The sequence below is a fragment of the Mesoplodon bidens genome (assembly GCF_964165515.1).
Source record: "Mesoplodon bidens genome assembly, chromosome: 5".
Taxonomy (NCBI): domain Eukaryota; kingdom Metazoa; phylum Chordata; class Mammalia; order Artiodactyla; family Ziphiidae; genus Mesoplodon; species Mesoplodon bidens.
In genome coordinates, this window is record NC_138161.1 from 131,578,170 (window position 1) to 131,596,287 (window position 18,118).

At 34.7% G+C, this 18,118-nt stretch overlaps 1 protein-coding gene across 2 annotated transcripts in view; it reads left to right on the forward strand.

The window, feature by feature from the left end:
* Positions 1-12,718, forward strand: part of HLTF (helicase like transcription factor) — a 72,672-nt gene extending 59,954 nt beyond the window's left edge. Inside the window, exons 19-25 of one of the 2 annotated variants that reach the window (XM_081235445.1) lie at positions 642-766; positions 1,253-1,431; positions 2,740-2,865; positions 3,176-3,288; positions 3,627-3,807; positions 7,410-7,490; positions 9,837-12,718. In XM_081235445.1, the coding sequence (XP_081091571.1) occupies positions 642-766; positions 1,253-1,431; positions 2,740-2,865; positions 3,176-3,288; positions 3,627-3,807; positions 7,410-7,490; positions 9,837-9,989 (958 nt within the window). In that variant the 3' untranslated portion in view covers positions 9,990-12,718. The remainder of the gene's footprint in view (positions 1-641; positions 767-1,252; positions 1,432-2,739; positions 2,866-3,175; positions 3,289-3,626; positions 3,808-7,409; positions 7,491-9,836) is intronic. The other variant, XM_081235444.1, reaches the window with a different exon arrangement.
* The last annotated feature ends 5,400 nt before the right edge of the window (positions 12,719-18,118 follow it).

An 18,118-nucleotide genomic window follows, 5' to 3' on the forward strand; every position in this document is an offset into this window, starting at 1 on the left:
GAATGTCTTGAGTTCTTTCTGGACTAGCTATTTGCAAGAGATTCATGTGAAGGGACAGGAGTCATAGCTGTATCCTCGACTGGCAGGAAATATACCCTTATTTCATTATGACTCAGGGTTACATGTGAGTTCTTTCAGATTTTACTTGTGCTCATAAAACAGAGATCAGAAGCTTTAGGGTTCCTTACAATATGGAATGCTGTAGTTATAGTCTTTTCTGAAAACACAGTAGGGCCATGTGTTTCCTTATTCAGCTTGCCTTCCCTCCGTCTTGGTATAAACTTGTCCAGGGACATTCAAGCCATGAGCCATGCACATGAGAGATGGTGATTTTCTCCTCAGGGAATGCTATTTTGAAGAACTGTGCTCTGGCAGGTCTGCTTGAGATCTGCAGTCATATCTCTCAGTATCTTCCTTTTTGACTTCTACTGCAGTTGGCAGCCATTTCTCATATACTTTGCTTTATTGTTACAAAGCTCTCCTGGTTTCATTAAAGATAGATTTTACTTTTCTGTTTTCCATTCATGTTTTGAAGTGATTTCCAGGGAAGAAGAAAACAATGCCATTTTTGTTGCACTGTTTTAGAATAGGAAATATTATTGTTTAGGGGCCTTCATAATATTTAACGTTTTTACCTCTAGGTATTTTAATGAAGGGACTGTCCTTGCACACTATGCAGATGTCCTGGGTCTTTTGCTTAGATTGCGGCAGATTTGTTGTCATACTCACCTTCTTACAAACGCAGTGTCTTCCAGTGGTCCCTCAGGTACGTAAATGTGATTGGTTTACACATCATATTTATTAGAGATATTTAAATCAGAATGAGAAATTTTTCATATGGCCTAAATTTAGTTTATTTGTCAAATGGACATTGATTTTAGAATAGGACTCAACTAGAAATATACTCAAGAACCTCTCAACAATGAAATGGAATATTAATGAGGTTTTCAAGGATTTCCAGTGATAGTCTTAGAAGAAAGGTTCAAATTGGATCGGCCTTTTATTCTACGGTAGTACCCACAGATGGTGTTATAGTGATGTTTCTGTGTAAGGTATGTTATGTGGAACTTCTGAATTTTTCTTAAAATTTCAAATTTAAATCGTGCTTTTTGCCTGTGGTAAAAAAAAAAATAAATAAATAAAAAGACTTAAGACTACCCAAGCAAAACTTTTCCCTATATAAGGAAGATTAAGATTGTCTAGTCATATTACAAGTCTTGCTCTGAAATTAATTTTTCAGCCTTTTCTCTAGGAAATGATACACCTGAAGAACTACGAAAGAAGTTAATAAGGAAGATGAAATTAATTCTGAGCTCAGGTTCTGATGAAGAATGTGCCATTTGCTTGGATTCTTTAACGGTTCCTGTCATAACACATTGTGCACACGTCTTTTGTAAACCCTGCATTTGCCAAGTCATTCAGAATGAGCAGGTTAGTTTTATGCTGAATACAAATTGAGTGTTTGATGGAGTGGTGTTGCAGTGTTGAGTGTAATGAAAACCCAAGTCCAACAGAGACTATAAAGGGTTTTGCACTTGGATTTACTAGTGTACCTTTTATATATAGTTAATTTTATCAGTGTTTTAATAGATATGTTTCATATAATTAAGCCCTTTTCATATAAAAAGACATTTTTGGAGGTATATTTCACAGTCAATAATTTAGTTTTACTAACTCTTTAGATCATCTTTGTCTAAGAAATAGATTGATAATGTGAGACACAAAGGTAATTTAAAAATTTCTAGTAAAACAGATGAAGTTAATTCTTTTAATGCATTTTTATTTATCCAGTATATCTAAAATATAAAAAATTAATAAGATACCTTACATGATTTTTTAAAACTTAAGTGTTCAAAATTCAGGGGTATTGTGCACTTAGAACACATCTCAATTTGTCTTTACCACGTTTCAACAGCTTAACTGCCATGCATGGCTGTTGGCTACTATAGCAAGGTAGGTCTAGATTCATGTGAAGTGGAATAATCCTTTAAGCAATCCTTCTGAGGTATAATTTTTTAAAACATTTTTATTGAGATATATTACACATATAATGGAAAATGCACGTGCCATGATTGTATAGCTCAGTGAATTACGAAGTAAACAAATCCATATAACTACTACCCAGATCTTCCTGTGTTCCTTCCCAATCATTACTCTCTCCCTCCTCTCTAAAGGTAACTCTACTATACTGACTTCTAACATTGTTTTAGGTTCAGAATCTTTTTTATTGTAATGGTATTTGGTATGTAGTTATTTTAGGTATAATCTTATTAGTATGCCTTGGTACAAAAGGGACACAACAGATAACTGCTTTGAATGAACCTGATAGGACTTAACAGATCTGGACTGGCCTTATAGGCTATTAAGAAGGAAATTTTTCTTTTTTCTTCTAAAGAATAGTTCTATGGTATATTATAATTAGGTTCAAGAAACTTATTCATGGTTTCTTTATTTGTCTGAAAATAGTATAATATTTATTGTTTCAAGCTCTTGCTGCTAGTCAGGATCACCTACTTTTGCTCTCTTCTTTACCAAACCCACTTACTACATTAGAACATTATATCTGCCTGGAGTTCAGCATGTACACATTTATCTCAAATGGATGAATCTAATAAAAGGTTTAATATAATGCTGGCTGTTAGGGAAATAGAATTTACCATGCCTTTTAAAATTTTTAGGCAAATTTATATTTCTGTTCCTTTGTTAAGTGTCACTCGTACTTTGTTCTTTCTTATATAGCCACATGCTAAATGCCCTTTATGCAGAAATGATATACATGGAGACAATTTATTAGAATGTCCTCCAGAAGAATTGGCATGTGACACTGAGAAAAAGCCTAATATGGAATGGACATCCAGTTCGAAGGTAAATATACATGTGCAAATGTTTGAATATTTGTTTTATGTTTATATAAAGAAATACCATATTTAGAAATAGTAATTCTGCTTTTAATCCTGTCAAGTTGAGTATTATGCTCTGTTGGTGGTTACTGGCTTTTTGTTTCTTTCTGGTGGTGAATTTGAGAGAAAGCGTTCAGATTATGATAGTATTTTTTTAGTCTCAATTTTTAAAAAAACTGGTGGTCTTTTACATTTGTATTTTAGGGAGATAATATGGCAGGACCTTTCTCTTCCAATTCAAAATGGAATCTAATGGGTATCCTAATTTTTTTCAGATTAATGCTCTAATGCATGCATTGATTGATTTAAGAAAGAAGAACCCCAACATAAAAAGTTTAGTTGTTTCTCAGTTTACAACATTTCTGTCTTTAATAGAAACACCACTCAGGTAAGTTCAACAGTGTTTCTCACTTGGAGCAAAAGGATTTTATATAAATGTTTTAATTTGGATAGCAAAAAATCATTATGTATGTTTTACCAGTTTTATTCATTTCATCTATCTAAAATAACAGTAACAATAAAGAATACTCCTGAGAACTTAGAATTTTAAAGATTAAGTCCTGAGTTCATAGGAAAAAGGTTGACCTCAGGGCCTGACATATTAGTAGATGATTAGTAAATATTTGTCAGCAGAAATTAGTGAAAGAATTGGTTGAATGAAAAGATTAGTTACTTAACATGTTTTTATAGTGTAGTGTTTCTTGTCTCTTTTGTCCCCTCCATTAGAGCCTCTGGATTTGTGTTTACTCGTTTGGATGGTTCTATGGCCCAAAAGAAAAGAGTTGAATCAATTCAGTGTTTTCAAAACACTGAAGCAGGATCTCCAACTATAATGCTTCTATCCTTAAAAGCAGGTGGAGTTGGTTTGAATCTTTCTGCAGCTTCTCGAGTATTTTTAATGGATCCAGTAAGTAGTTTTGTAGACCTTTTGGTATGTTACCACTTCTTAAAAAAAATAAAAACAAAAAACTATTTGGCAAATACCTTTATAGTTGTAACTGATTGTGAAAATTCTTAGGCAAACTTTAGAAATAGACAATAACTTAGTAAAAGTGTTTTAAAGGGCTTTCTCTTAAGTGCTTTACATATATCAACTGAAATTCTCACAACATCTCTATGAGATGGATCTTGTTACTATCCCCATTTTACACGTGAGGAAACTGAAACATAGGGAAATGAAATAGCTTGCCCTGTCACACAGCTAGTGATATACAAATCAGGATCAGAGTCCATGTTTATAAGTATTACGCTGTGCTTTTCTACTGCTCTTCTATATATAGAATAAGTTTCTATTAACTCTAATGCTTTAGGGAAGTGTTTTCATTGATTCGGCCCATGAATAATGAGATCTTACTTTGTGTCAGGGAATCTTACTGGCACAGGGAGTCTGGATATAAACAAGATAGACAAAGTAGCCACCATCATGGTGCTAATAGTCTCAAGCTTTAATGTGCATAGGAATTAGGAAATGCAATTTGACCTCTGTCTTCAGATTTAGGAGTTCTTGGATGAGACTCAGGAAACTGCATTTTTATATAGACCATAGGTGATTTTAGGTGCACATGGTCCAGCATCACAGTTTTAGAAACAAGTACCATTAATGGAATGCTTTGGGTAAACTTTAGTGTCTAATACAGTGTAATTACTGTGCGCAGTACAGGTCTAGGGGTAGAGTGGGAGTTAAAATTCACTCTGAACTTGACACATCAAACTGTGTGACTTAGAGTTGCATCCACATAGGAGCACTTTTTTTCTGATTGCACAAAAGGGCTTTTTGGACTGGAAGCACTCTGAACTAATTCAGTTTCTAATTTGCATTGGGTACTGTTTGGGCTAGAGGCAACCCTGTGCTGTTTCTGTGCATTCACAGATCTAAGGTTTGTGGTTTTAGCTTGCTGCCTGAAACTCAGAAAATTCATAGCATAAAGAAATTTTACTAAGATACAAATTTTGAGTTATTCTGGTTAGGCTATCTAGTTGAAGCATGTACCTGTTACCAAGGCTTTTTTGCCTCACCTGAGGGTAACCTTTCCAGTAATATTACAACCAGAGCCATACTTAGGCATTCATGGGTTGCATGTTAATGCCATCGGGATGGCAGTGGTCTGTTGTATTTTCTTGCCTAAGTTCTGTGGATGAAGTTTTAAATCTTTGCTAGAGTTTTAGTATTATGGTTATTATAAAAAATATGCATTGTAACTGCAGGTTAAGTTACATGTTAGCTAACCGGATGATAATTCTAGAAGCTGATTTTTGGAACAGATTCCCAAATTATTATTTTTTGGTTATAATCTTAGTACTTCATAAGGAAGAGGTTGTTAATACAAAATACAGTAATTTAATTAGTATTGTAAAGTTGACCAGAGACTAAACTCTTTAACAGTTATACTTTTAGGAAACTTACAGAATGTTTTAATAGTTTCATAGTAAGTTGGTTGTTTTTCATTGAACATTTCAAGTTTTCAGATATTGTTTCTAACTTTAAAACAAAAGCCAGGTCCTAGAAAAATAAGATTCAGTAAAAAAAAAAAAAAAAAAAACCAAAAACATTGCTCATGAAGACTTTTACCTCTTTGTTGAGTATTATATATATGTTAAGATTTATTTGATGTATTTTGATGTTTCATTATGAGCTTTTTTTCATTATGAGCTTTTGATAAAGTTAATTGCTTCCTTCATCACTACATATGACAATGGGAGCTATCAGTTTTATATTATCATCAAGTAAATTTTATTATACATTTAGTTATACTTGATGTATACTGCCGTCGCACCATGAGGTTCCTAGACAAAAGACAGCGGAGAGGAGCATTTTATCTGAGCTCTTAAGTATAGTGGTTTCAAAATGGGTCCAATTGTAAAATACAAAATATTCACAGAATGTCAGTTTTAGAAACTCATAAGCTAAATAAGTCCTTTAAATCTAACTTTTATACCGAAAAACAATCCCCAAATCAAATTATAGCAAATTAAGAGTAAAATCTCCTTTTCTCTCGATCTCAAGGGAAGTTTACTTTTTATTTTTATTAAAAAATTTTTCTTTGGCTGCGTTGGCTCTTCGTTGCTGTGCGTGGGGTTTCTCTAGTTGCTGCGAGCGGGGGCCACTCTTAACTGCGGTGTGCGGGCCCCTCACTGCAGTGGCCTTTCCTGCTGCAGAGCACAGTCTCCAGGCATGTGGGCCTCAGTAATTGTGGCTCGCGGGCTCTAGAGCGCAGGCTCAGTAGTTGTGGCACATGGGCTTAGTTGCTCTGTGGCATGTGGGATCTTCCTGGACCAGGGATCAAACCTGTGTCCCCTGCATTGGCAGGCAGATTCTTAACCACTGCGCCACCAGGGGAGTCCCTCAAGCGAACTTTAAAAAGAAGAAAATAACTGCCTAAGTTGTACTATAAACTTGTCATCTACATATTAATTTATGATTTTGTTTCTATTTTCAGTTGGCACTTTGCTGTATAAATGTTCCTTTTCTCCAAAACACCGTTTTCAGCTTCAAGAGTCATCCCATAGTTTAGTTTAAAACTTAATGATCCCTACCCTGACAATTCATATTATTTCAAAACCACTTGACTCCTATCTTTCTAGACTGAAGAGCTCTATATCTTTTTTGCTTATCTTCCCTTTTCAGTGCTTCATTGTTTTATTCTTCACCTTAAGACAGTGCCCATGATAATGCCAATGTTAGTTAGCTAATGTTACTTTTTTTTTCTTTCTTTTGCGGTACGTGGGCCTCTCACTGTTGTGGCCTCTCCCGTTGCGGAGCACAGGCTCCGGACGCGCAGGCTCAGCGGCCATGGCTCACGGGCCTAGCCGCTCTGCGGCATGTGGGATCTTCCCGGACTGGGGCACCAACCCGCGTCCCCTGCATTGGCAGGCGGACTCTCAACCACTGCGCCACCAGGGAAGCCCTAATGTTACTTTTTTAGTTCAAAATAGATACTGAAAATTGTATGGCAGAGTCTTAAAATAATTTTTAGGACTTCTCATTACTCCTGAAATCTTTTTTTGTGCTTTTACATAATGAAAGGAGGAAAATGAAAGAAAAAGAACCAAACACCAGCAGAAAGGGAGAAAACTTTTTCATAAATGGACTCAATTACCTATCTTTTCTCATGTAAATTAAGTAATTTAAAAGAGCGTATAAACTTCCTCTGTTAAGCAGATATAGTTTGATTGTAAAATGGGTGGGGGGGGATGAGAAAGATATTATTTGATTAATCAGCAATCATTTATACTGTGTGCTTTCTAGGTATCAGGCCCTGTATTAGGTACTAGAAGCGGTGTAGTGAAATGACAGGGGGGAGAATACCTGCCTATCATAGTAGTGATTGGGGGAGGTAGTCAGGGGCTGTGTGGAAATTTTTGTCCCCAGAGCATTTGTAATGTCATTATCTGAATTCATTCAGAAAGATTTCAGTCAGTAAAAGGTGAGTGAATAATACTGCACCAAAAGGACTTGTGCAGAACACTCACAGATCAGGGTGGTGATTATCCAACTCATGTTCTTCTTAGGCCTGGAATCCAGCTGCTGAAGATCAGTGCTTTGACAGATGCCATAGACTTGGCCAGAAGCAAGAAGTTATTATCACGAAAGTGAGTTTTTAAGATATCTATTTTAAAATTAGGTTGATAAGGTTTTCAAAATTGTACAAATAATGCGTAAATATATTGTAAAAGATTGAAATAGAATTATGCAGAGCAAACTATGAAGATCATCTTTATTCTGCTGTTGAGAAGGAAGCTACCATCAGTAGTTTAACATGCTAGTCAAAGTTTTTGTTTACATACATTCATACTTACGTATATGTGTAAATTTCAAAAATTTATTTTAAGATAAATGGGATCATACTTTATTATTTTGCAGTCTGTGTTTTTTCCCCCGAAGAATATATGTTGGAGACTACCCTGTAAGAACATACAGGTCAAACTTATTATTATTCTATCATGGTAGACAGGTAACATAATTACATCTATTTAACCAGTTCAATTTTTGCTAATAAAAACACTCCTATAATGAACATTATATTATGTGCATCTTTGTGCATATGTACAAGTACAGTATTTCTTCAGGATAGGTTAAGAAAATTAGAATTCTGGATTTAGAATCTTATTAGATAACTATCAAGTTGTTTTCAAAATAGGCTTTATATGAGAATGATGTAAATTTATGCTTATGAGATGGTCAAAAAGTGACCTTCTAATACTCATTTACCTAAGACCTTTAGCATATTTGACATATCTCTTGTTAATATTTTTGTGAATTGCTTGCTTGTATCTTTTGCCCAGTTTTCATAAAGTACAAATATACTTTTATAGTATAAAGTACTTATTTATAAATTCTGATTTTAAATGTTTTATGTATGTTGGAAATTTTTTATTCCAGGCTCTTGCTTATCTTTGAACTTTATGTGCTTTTTGTCATGAAAAAGTTTAGACATTTTTTATCATTTAAAACGTATCAGCCTTTTTCTTTGTATCTTATGGATTTTGAGGTCTTTCTTAGAACAGAAGGCTTTATCTTCAAACTTTAAGAATGAATCTCCTGTAAATTATGTAAACTGGGAGTAGTGTTTTACAAAAATATCAATAAAAATTGCTGTACTGAAAATTTGGAGGGAAAAAAAAGAATCTCCTGTACTTCTGATTGTTTTGAAATATTTTACCTTTTGTTTATGATTCATGATATGGATCTAACTTTATTTTTTTCAGATGAAGAATCATTTGCTCCATTACCATTTTTTTGGAAAAGTCAATTTTTTTCTACTGATTTGAAATGTCACTTTATCATAAACTAATTCATGGGTCTCTTTCTGGACTCTGTTCTGTTCCATTGATCTATTTTCCTATTCCCAGGACAATATTTCTTTAATAATTACTATGGTTTTATAAAGTATGCTTTGATATCTAGTAGAGCAAAGTGCTCTCATTACCCTTCTTTTTGAAAATTGTGTTGGTTATTAATATTATTATTTACTCTTGAATTGAACTTTGGATTTGGGTTACCAAATCCCACTTAAGAAATCTTGTTTGGGATTTATTGAATTTATGATTAATTGGAGAACTGTCTTCTTTATAAATACGGAGTGTTCCCATGTAAGAACTCAGATAGTATCACTCTCCGTTTTTTTAGGTCTTTTATGTATTTTGGTAACATTTTATAATACAGCTTGTATTACAGTAACTGGGACCTCTTACACAGTGTTGAATAGCAGTAATCACAGTAATCATTCTTGACTTGTTCCTATCTTCGTTGGGACTACTTTTATTGTTTTACATTTAATATGTTATTCTTGGTAAGTTTCTAGTAGATATCCTTAAATAAGGTTGAGGACATTTATTTCTGGGTTAATGAGGATTTTTTTTTCAAGTCACCGTTTTTATCAGGAATAAACGTTGAATTTTATCAAGTGCTTCTTTGTCATCTATTGAGATGATCACTTTTTTTTCTCTTAAATTTCTGATGTTATAAATTATACCAGATGAAGGCTTGTTCTTTCATTTCTGGGAAAATCTTATTTGGCTTTTTAAATACGTTACATTTATTTTGCTAATATTCCAGCTTCAGAGTCGCCTGTAAAGTTTGCTTTTTTTGTGTGTTGCTCTTATCTTGATGATGGAGTTATAATATGTAACTTATGTCCTTACAGCTGTATTCTTTATACAGGAAAACTATATTGAGTGATAAGGGAAAATGGTGCTCATCTCTAGCTATCATATCATGTTCTAAATATTCTCACTGTATATTGAGAAAAAAGGGGGAGTGAAACAGTTTCTAATAGATTATTATTGACCTTCTTTGAAAGCTACGTAATACTGTAAGAAAGCAGGTTCTTTTAAAGTATCATTTTCATCATGTCTCAATTTTTTTTTAATTAAAGAATTCAAGTATTGTGACCTAAAAAGTACTTAACCAATTAAACTTTGTTTTTCTTTTTAAAGTTCATTGTGAAGGATTCTGTTGAAGAAAATATGCTGAAAATACAAAACACAAAGAGAGAACTTGCAGCTGGAGCCTTTGGAACTAAAAAAGCAGATGCTAGTGAAATGAAACAAGCTAAAATTAATGAAATCAGAACTTTAATTGATTTATAATTTGTGGGATTTGGTAAGGTCAGTTTAATTAGATATATACAGAAGTTTTGGAAATGCGAAAAGTAGTTTTAGAAATGAGGTCTAGAGTATATCTTCTAAAAGGAGCATATCATTTTATATTAGTGAAGAGGTATTACTAATACATAATCTCCTTCTATATATGAACCTATTTTTAATGATATTTCAGGTAGCAATAAGTTCTGTTGTATACTGTGGCCTAAAATAATTTTTTGAGACAAAAAGTTACTTTTATTCAACTTTTCATATTATCTATGCTGAGTATTTTCATATATCTTCCAAGTACTCAGCTTTTTCATATTTCAAATAAGGTCAAACCTTTTATACTTTTGACCAAATAGTTATTTTCTATGTTGGACACATTTGGTTATTCACCAAAGTCTCCCATTTGTGATGCTGTGGATTCACAGTCCATGTAAACGATTAATATGTGCACAGACTATACAAGAGATTGATTTTATTGGACCTTCAAAACCATATTTGCATTCCAGAACCTTAAATGAGAGACCAAAGTCCAGGTTAGCAAGTTACTTGTTTTTTTTGTTTGTTTGGCTTTGTTCATGTATGTGTATGTATGTGTTTTTTTTTGTTTGTTTTACAGTGTCATTGAGATAAAATTCACATAAGTGACTTGCAATTTTATGTTCATGAAAAAAATTGGGGATTGCGTTAGAGCACTGTTTTCTCCATTTTAGTCAGGTGGTACCATTCTTTGTGTTTAAATGTAACTTGATATATTAGTGTGTAAATACAGTCTGTGGGGGTGAGAAGGAACCAGTTCTGCCCAATTTGATTTGAATATTTAAATTATGGAATTGCTGAATAGATATTTCTATATATAGATAATTCTTATTTATGTAGTTTAAAAAAAATAACTATAAACTTTTATAATTCAGAAGACTACTATATGTGAGGCATGATAATCTGGATGGAAGTTGGTCTGGATGACCTCCAAAATTGTTTCAACTTTTAAAGACATCTTAATCCCTGAATGGAAAATTTTCTTTGTTATTGTGTTTAGAATCAGACTTTGATTTTGGAACTTCAGTAATTCACCCTTACATCTATCTGTAGATCTTTTTACTACTTTTGTTAATAATCAAACTCACGGTAGTTGCCACAGAATCCTGGATGACTCTTTTAGTCACATTTAAAACAAACTATAAATTTATCAGTCAGGTTAGGTAGTCAGTGTTAGTTTTTTCCTTAAGGGAATCTTCTTTTTTAATCCAAAGAAAGCAGAAATTAATTACTATAATAGGAGAAGCTTCATGTTTGATGATACAAATTTAAGAACCTTATATTTTACTTACAGTGTTGGAAGTGACTTGACTGAAAGATAAGAGGAGATTGGAGGCAGCGTTGTATTCTAGGGCACACATCTTAGATTTAGCACATACCTTAGCAGCAGCAAAATCCTTTCTTCTCTGTGCCCTGTCCTTTGCTCCAAAGGAACAGTGGATCAGACAGCAAAAATCTTCCCAGTCCCTTTTTTCTTCAGCAGCAGGTGAGGTAGAGGGCTGATGCAAAGGACAAACAGACCTTTCTGCAGGGATGAGAGTGGAATAATAACTTGAGGTTGGTCCACTAGCATAAGGAGCAGTAGGGAAGTTCTTTACCTTGTAGGACTAGCATTACACAAAAATCAGGTTGATCAGGATCTCATAAAATATGGTATGTGGGCTCTCTATATACCAATACTCCAGTGAGATTAAGTATAAAAAGAGTTTGCAGCAAAAAACACAACCTACTCTTCTTGCTTACAAAGGCAGAGCCTTGCAAACTCACTGTAAAGGTGAAGACTTTGCTTGCTTCTTTACCCCAAACATTTACAGACTTGTGTTTTTAAACACATTCATAATGATAAATTTGACAAGTCATTTAAAAAATACCTTTCTGGTTTTGTATAGTTCCATTAAGTGGTGTTAAATAAAAAACAACAAATTCATCCTAAGAAAATACATAAACTACTGGAATGAAAAGTTCACATTATGTTTATGCTGTTAACTCTGTTTCATTACTACGTAGAGTAATAGCTTTAGAAATATCTTGAAAATATTGTATTCCCACTTGTGGTTCAAACTGGATTTTGTTTTAAATGTAAAATTAATAAAAGTGAAAAAATTACTAGCTTCTTCAGTGCCGTAATTGTAATGAGTACTTTTTCTTTAAAGAACATTTAATCTTTCTTTATAAATCTCACACGTCTGTTAAGATGTCTATATTATATAATTATTTTTTACTGAGAGTACATAAAAGTACTATGAGTAGCTGAGAATAACTGACTCATATTCCTACCCCTTTTTAATTTTACTAAATTTCAACTTAACTGGTTGACTTCGTGTTTAGAAATCAGTGTATATATTTTTAAATTTTATGTTAAATGTCTTGATCTTCTTAAGCATTGGTTTCGGTTATTTTTATTTCTCCATCTGCCAGAAAAAGAGTTGTGATCATAGCTATGTATAGTGGTATACTAGATAACACTCTCGATTATAGACTTTGCCCTAATTACAGCTCCAGGATTGGAAATAATCAAGAAAATAATCATCTTATGTTTTAAAACCAGTGAGTACCAATAAAATAATACTCAGGCAGTGCATGTTTTCTGTTGGCATTCATTGGTGTGTTTTTTATTCATTTCATCTATATGCTTGCCAAAGTTCTGTTCATTAGTATTTGGAAGGAAGATTCATTAAAATCATGAGGACAAATGATATGTTTGGCTTATTAATAAGAATTCAAGTGCTTAACCTTAAGTTCTCAACTGTATTAACTTTAAAATATTTGCAAAAGGTGAAATACAACAGCTTTCCTTCATTTAATTCACCCGTAAGTATGTAGTAACTTCCTTACAAGTTCTACATTCTGGAATTTGTGACCTCATTTTTATAGTACTTCTGAATAAAAAGACCCCAGAATTCTGATAGCTGTGAATAATGGTTGGGATGCTTCCCTGCAGTAATATCTACTAGTAATGTCTACTTCAGAGGGGGAACGGTTGATTAGAAATCCTGTAAGCAGACGTAATGTTTTCTTCCATGTTAATATATTCATAGTTATTGTGTGATAATAAGGGAGAACAGTCTTCTAGATGAAGCCATAATAATTTACTGCTTTCGAAAGGGCAGATGATATCTTATTCCCAGTCAGATCTTTTAATGGTTAAAATGGGATTAAAAAAAATCTCTTTTCTAGCTCCCTACTCAACCTTCTTGATCAAGAATTTTCTGACAAATTTAGACCTTTAAATTCTACCTCTAAGTATGAAAATTGATTTCTGCATGAAAATAGTACAGTTTTAATAATGTATGTCATTCAAATGTACATGGAACAGGACACCTCCATTAACCTGAACCAAGTTATAATAACTAGGCTACACTGGGACTTCATGTAGAAGGACAGCAAATACCCAAATGACTTCTTAGATTGGTAAATAAAACAAATTCTAGGGCATGTCTTTGCACTTCTGAAAAATGCAAAAATAGTGCATCTAGACTCTTCCAAGAGGGTATTTAATGTGATAGATGTGATATTAAAAGTCATCAGAGAGGGCTTCCCTGGTGGCGCAGTGGTTGAGAGTCCGCCTGCCGATGCAGGGGACACGGGTTCGTGCCCCGGTCTGGGAGGATCCCACATGCCGCGGAGCGGCTGGGCCCGTGAGCCATGGCCACTGAGCCTGTGCGTCCGGAGCCTGTGCTCCGCAAGGGGAGAGGCCACAACAGTGAGAGGCCCACGTAACAAAAAAAAAAAAAAAAAAAAAAAAAAAAAAGTCATCAGAGAGATTATATATTAAAACATGTGCTCTATTTGCTAAAGCAGAGATAGGACTAGTGTTTTAGGAAAGTTTCCAGTAAGCCTGCCACCTTTCAGTATTCTAGTTGATTAGAAAGGCAGATAAAATTAACTAGGATACAGTTTCCTGAATGTTTAAGCTAATTTACCCTTTTTGTTAGGGTAGGGAAGGGCTATTCCCTAATAGTACATTGTAGGATTTTAAGAAGTTTTTCTTGGCACTGGTATTGATATTGTGATAAAGGTAAGTTAAATATTTCATGAGAAGTGGTCTAGTGAAGGCCACTTTATGTTTCTTGCAGGTACAGGTGAAAGCAAGAATTAAGATAAACATTGATTTTATGCGTGAATCATAGACCTTGACCAAGCTTGGAGCTCATCTCAAAAGGCATGGATCTGCCCTTTGTGTAGGCAAATTTGACTTACAGTCAAAGGCTATTATATCCACCATTATTCATGGGATTAAAAAATAAGGATATATTGATCACCTCCACAAACGTATGTTCTTGTAATCTGAGTTAATGTTGCCTATTTACACATCCTACAAAGTGACCCTTGGTATTTTAGGCTCCCTGGAACAGATTTTGCAGTATAATTGTGCAACTTTGCATGGAAAAGTTAATACTTCACCATAATTAAGGAGTATCCTTGGAAGATCAGGGAAGGAAAAAGAATCTGTCTGTTAGTCTAATTCAGTGACTTTTCAGCCTCTTTTATACGTATTATATGCTTTTTCCTATGGTAAATTTGTCACTCTTCCCTTCCAAAAGTTAACAGCCTTTACTAAATACTATTTCAAATAAATTACGTAAGCCTTTTCAGTTTAGAGCTTTTACCTCTTATGTTGTATAAAAAACAGGGTCACAAAAAGTTAACACCAGGGCTTCCCTGGTGGCGCAGTGGTTGAGAGTCCGCCTGCTGATGCAGGGTACACGGGTTCGTGCCCCGGTCCGGGAAGATCCCACATGCCGTGGAGCGGCTGGGCCCATGAGCTGTGGCCGCTGGGCCTGTGCGTCCGGAGCCTGTGCTCCGCAACGGGGGAGGCCACAACAGTGAGAGGCCTGCGTACCGCAAAAAAAAAAAAGTTAACATCAGATGATATGTTTAATTCTCCCCACCCCCCCGTTTGATGCTTTGATATCTTTCCTCAATTTAAAAAAAAAAGGCTTTGAGTCTTGTGATCTCTTGTGATACAGATGGAGAGTTCCAAAATACACTTACTTGTTCAGATTGCATATTACCTGGCCACAACAATAAAGCAATATTAGGTATCTGAAGACTAGGTTTCTGTTCATCTCAACTAGGGGCCCAGAAGCCAAAAAAGGCTTCTGACCACCTAAAATAACAGATTTCAGTAAATCCATATACTTAACTCAGTAGAAAAGGACTAGTGTTCAAAGGCCCTGTTATTGAGCATTTGTCTCTTTCCCTATTTTTGTTTTAGGCAGACAGTAGGAAGTAGTGGTAGCTGATAGACTGGACATCAAGAAACTTCAAAAACTTAAAAGTGAACACAGAATAAGTAAATCACAAGAGTTGAGTGGCTTAGTATAGGTGTCTGGAGCCCTTACCTCTAAAGGGATGTTGGCCCTGAATACATCACTGTATCGCAGTATAGTCATATAACAAGTTTTCCCTCTTCTGGGCCAATAAAACAACTGGGAAAACAGGATAATTTTGTATAGGTTTGTTTTGGGTTTTTTTTCCTGTATAGGCTTTTAAGATACAAAGTCTACGTTGTGAAGCTGAACTGTGTCCAAGCCAAAATTCATGACAATTCTATCCTTGAATTTTCTTACCGATTTTTATATTACAATTTCAGGCAGCCTATTTAGGAAAGTATTTGTAAAAGGTATTTCCCACGTTCTGTTTCAAGGCCATTGTCCTTATCCTCATAGCAAGAAAACTGAAAGCTTTTCCATTATTTGTGTTACTTCCTAGATTTCTGGCATTTATATTTCTGGTTATATACAGAGGTTACTCTGATCTCTGCCCATTTCTCTGATCTCATTGTCTGTTTTTGATCACTCATTTGTTTAATGCAGAGCATAGTTTTAGAGTTAGAGCATACACAAATCTGAATCAAAGTCCTTTGCAGATTATTTACCTTTCTTATTCTCTGATTATCTGCAAAATGCGAATACTGTATAAACATTATAGGACAAACATGAAAATTAAGCTATAAATACCTAATATTGTCTTTCCTCTTTTTGCTTTCTTACAGATTTTCACTTAAAGGAGATTGAATTTCAGCATCAGAAACTCAGACAAATAAGTTATCAAATAACATACCCAAGTGTAAAAATAGTAATCTATTTGTAATAATAAGCAGAGGAAAAAAATGCAAACTGTGGCAGACTATTTTATTTAAGGAGAAGCCAAGTCTTACTTAGCTTAATGCCCCAAGTTTCAGTGACATTAAACAGTAGACATTATACAGTTATATTTATAGATGTTACTTATGATAATGTTTCCTACATCACTCAAGGAGCTGAGTTTGTCTTCTGGAAAGCCTCGACTGATCGATCGGCAGTTGAGTCCCCGGCTGTGTAACACCACCTCACCTTTCCAGGCGTCTTCTGCTAAAAACCCTGACTCCCTGTTGTATTCAGTGTAAACACTTTCTTAATGTATCAAGTGGTTCTCAAATGTCATTTGGGTCACAGTCATTGCTTGATAGTTACTTGGAGTAGAAATACTGTGACCTCAACCAAGGCCCACTGATTCATAATCTATAGTGATGAGGCCCAAGAAACTGTACTTACAAGGTGTCCAGTGTTTTTCAGGAGCAGCCAGGTTGGAGACGCAGTTGCTCAAGCCTCTAGTTTCAGTTACTCCTTTTTCCTCTCTCTTCATATCCAATCCATCAGCAGCTTTACTGCCTTCACCCTGGTGGAAGGTATGTTGGATTACCACTGTCTCGCTCCAAGACCACCACAGTAAACTAACTTGCCTTCCCATCAGCTCTTGTTCTCATTTAAGCTATTTTCCACCAGCTGCTGAACCAATGTTTTTAAAATGTAAATCACAAAGGTAAGACAATTAGACTCTTTAAGAAGGACTGGCAATGAATTGAACAAACTATACTAAAATTCATTAATTCATAATGATACTAGAATAAACCCCCTCAAAACCACCTTCGGAGGATACTGTTAAACCAGTTCCTTATTTTATATACTAACTAGTGAGTGAAGGGAGAGAATCAAGCATTTATCCTGCCCTTTTAATAGAAACCACCTCAGGGTAACCAAATTACTGATGAATGGAAGTATATAGAAATATTTCAGCTAGTAAATGAGAGTATCACCATTTTGCAACCCCAGTGAGATACTGTATCTAGGCAATGATCATCAATGGCAGTTAAGATCATAAGATAACTGGAGGTTTGGAAGTACCTAACAACATATAAAGTATTGCCCCCCCCCAAAAAAATCACACCTTAATCTGACTGGCCCTCTAAATCAGTTTATAAGAAATACAGAGTACAAGGAAACATGTCAAATTGCAATCAGTAAAGCGAAGAATGTGGGAGACAGGACAAATAATCTGGTTTCTTCAGTAAATAAATGGCAAGGCAACAACAAGAAGGGAGGGTTAGGAAACACGACGGAATCAGATATATATCAACCAGTTGCACTGTGTGGGCCTTACTTGGATCTTAATAAGATCAAAGTGGAAATAAAATAATGGAGGACATTTGGAATTAATAGTTTCTTGGTGAGATAATTTTCTGAAGTCCTTATGTTTCTAAAGATATATATGGGAATATTTCATATGAAATTTTTAATCTGGGATTTGCTTCCAAATAGTCTAGTAGGGGAAGAGTTGGTGGGGATACAGATGAAACAATTGTTGAAATTGGGTGATGGGGGTCCTTTATACTATTCTGCTTACCTTTGCATGTCTCTATAGGTCCCCATTAATAAAAAGTTAAATATAAATTACATTAATAAAACTTCAATCAATTGCTGTTGAATTTAAAGTAAAATCCAAAGCCCATACCTTCACCTATGAAGCCACTGCATACCTCTCCATCCTGTCTTATAAGCCTTTATTTCCACCAAGTTCTCGCCTGCTTGCACAATTTCCTCTGAAGGGAATATTCTTCCTTCTCCTCACTCCCTTTTGGCTACCTCAGAGCCTCTCTTTCTGGCTTAATCATCATCTTGTAGGAGGTCTTTCCTGAGTGCCCTAAAGCTGGACTTTCCCTGTTGTCAGTGTATGTTATTTAGCATAATTTGCAATTATATATGTTCATTTCTCTTTCAGTCTGTTTCCTACTAGAATATAAGGAACTATGTCTTGTACACTCCTGT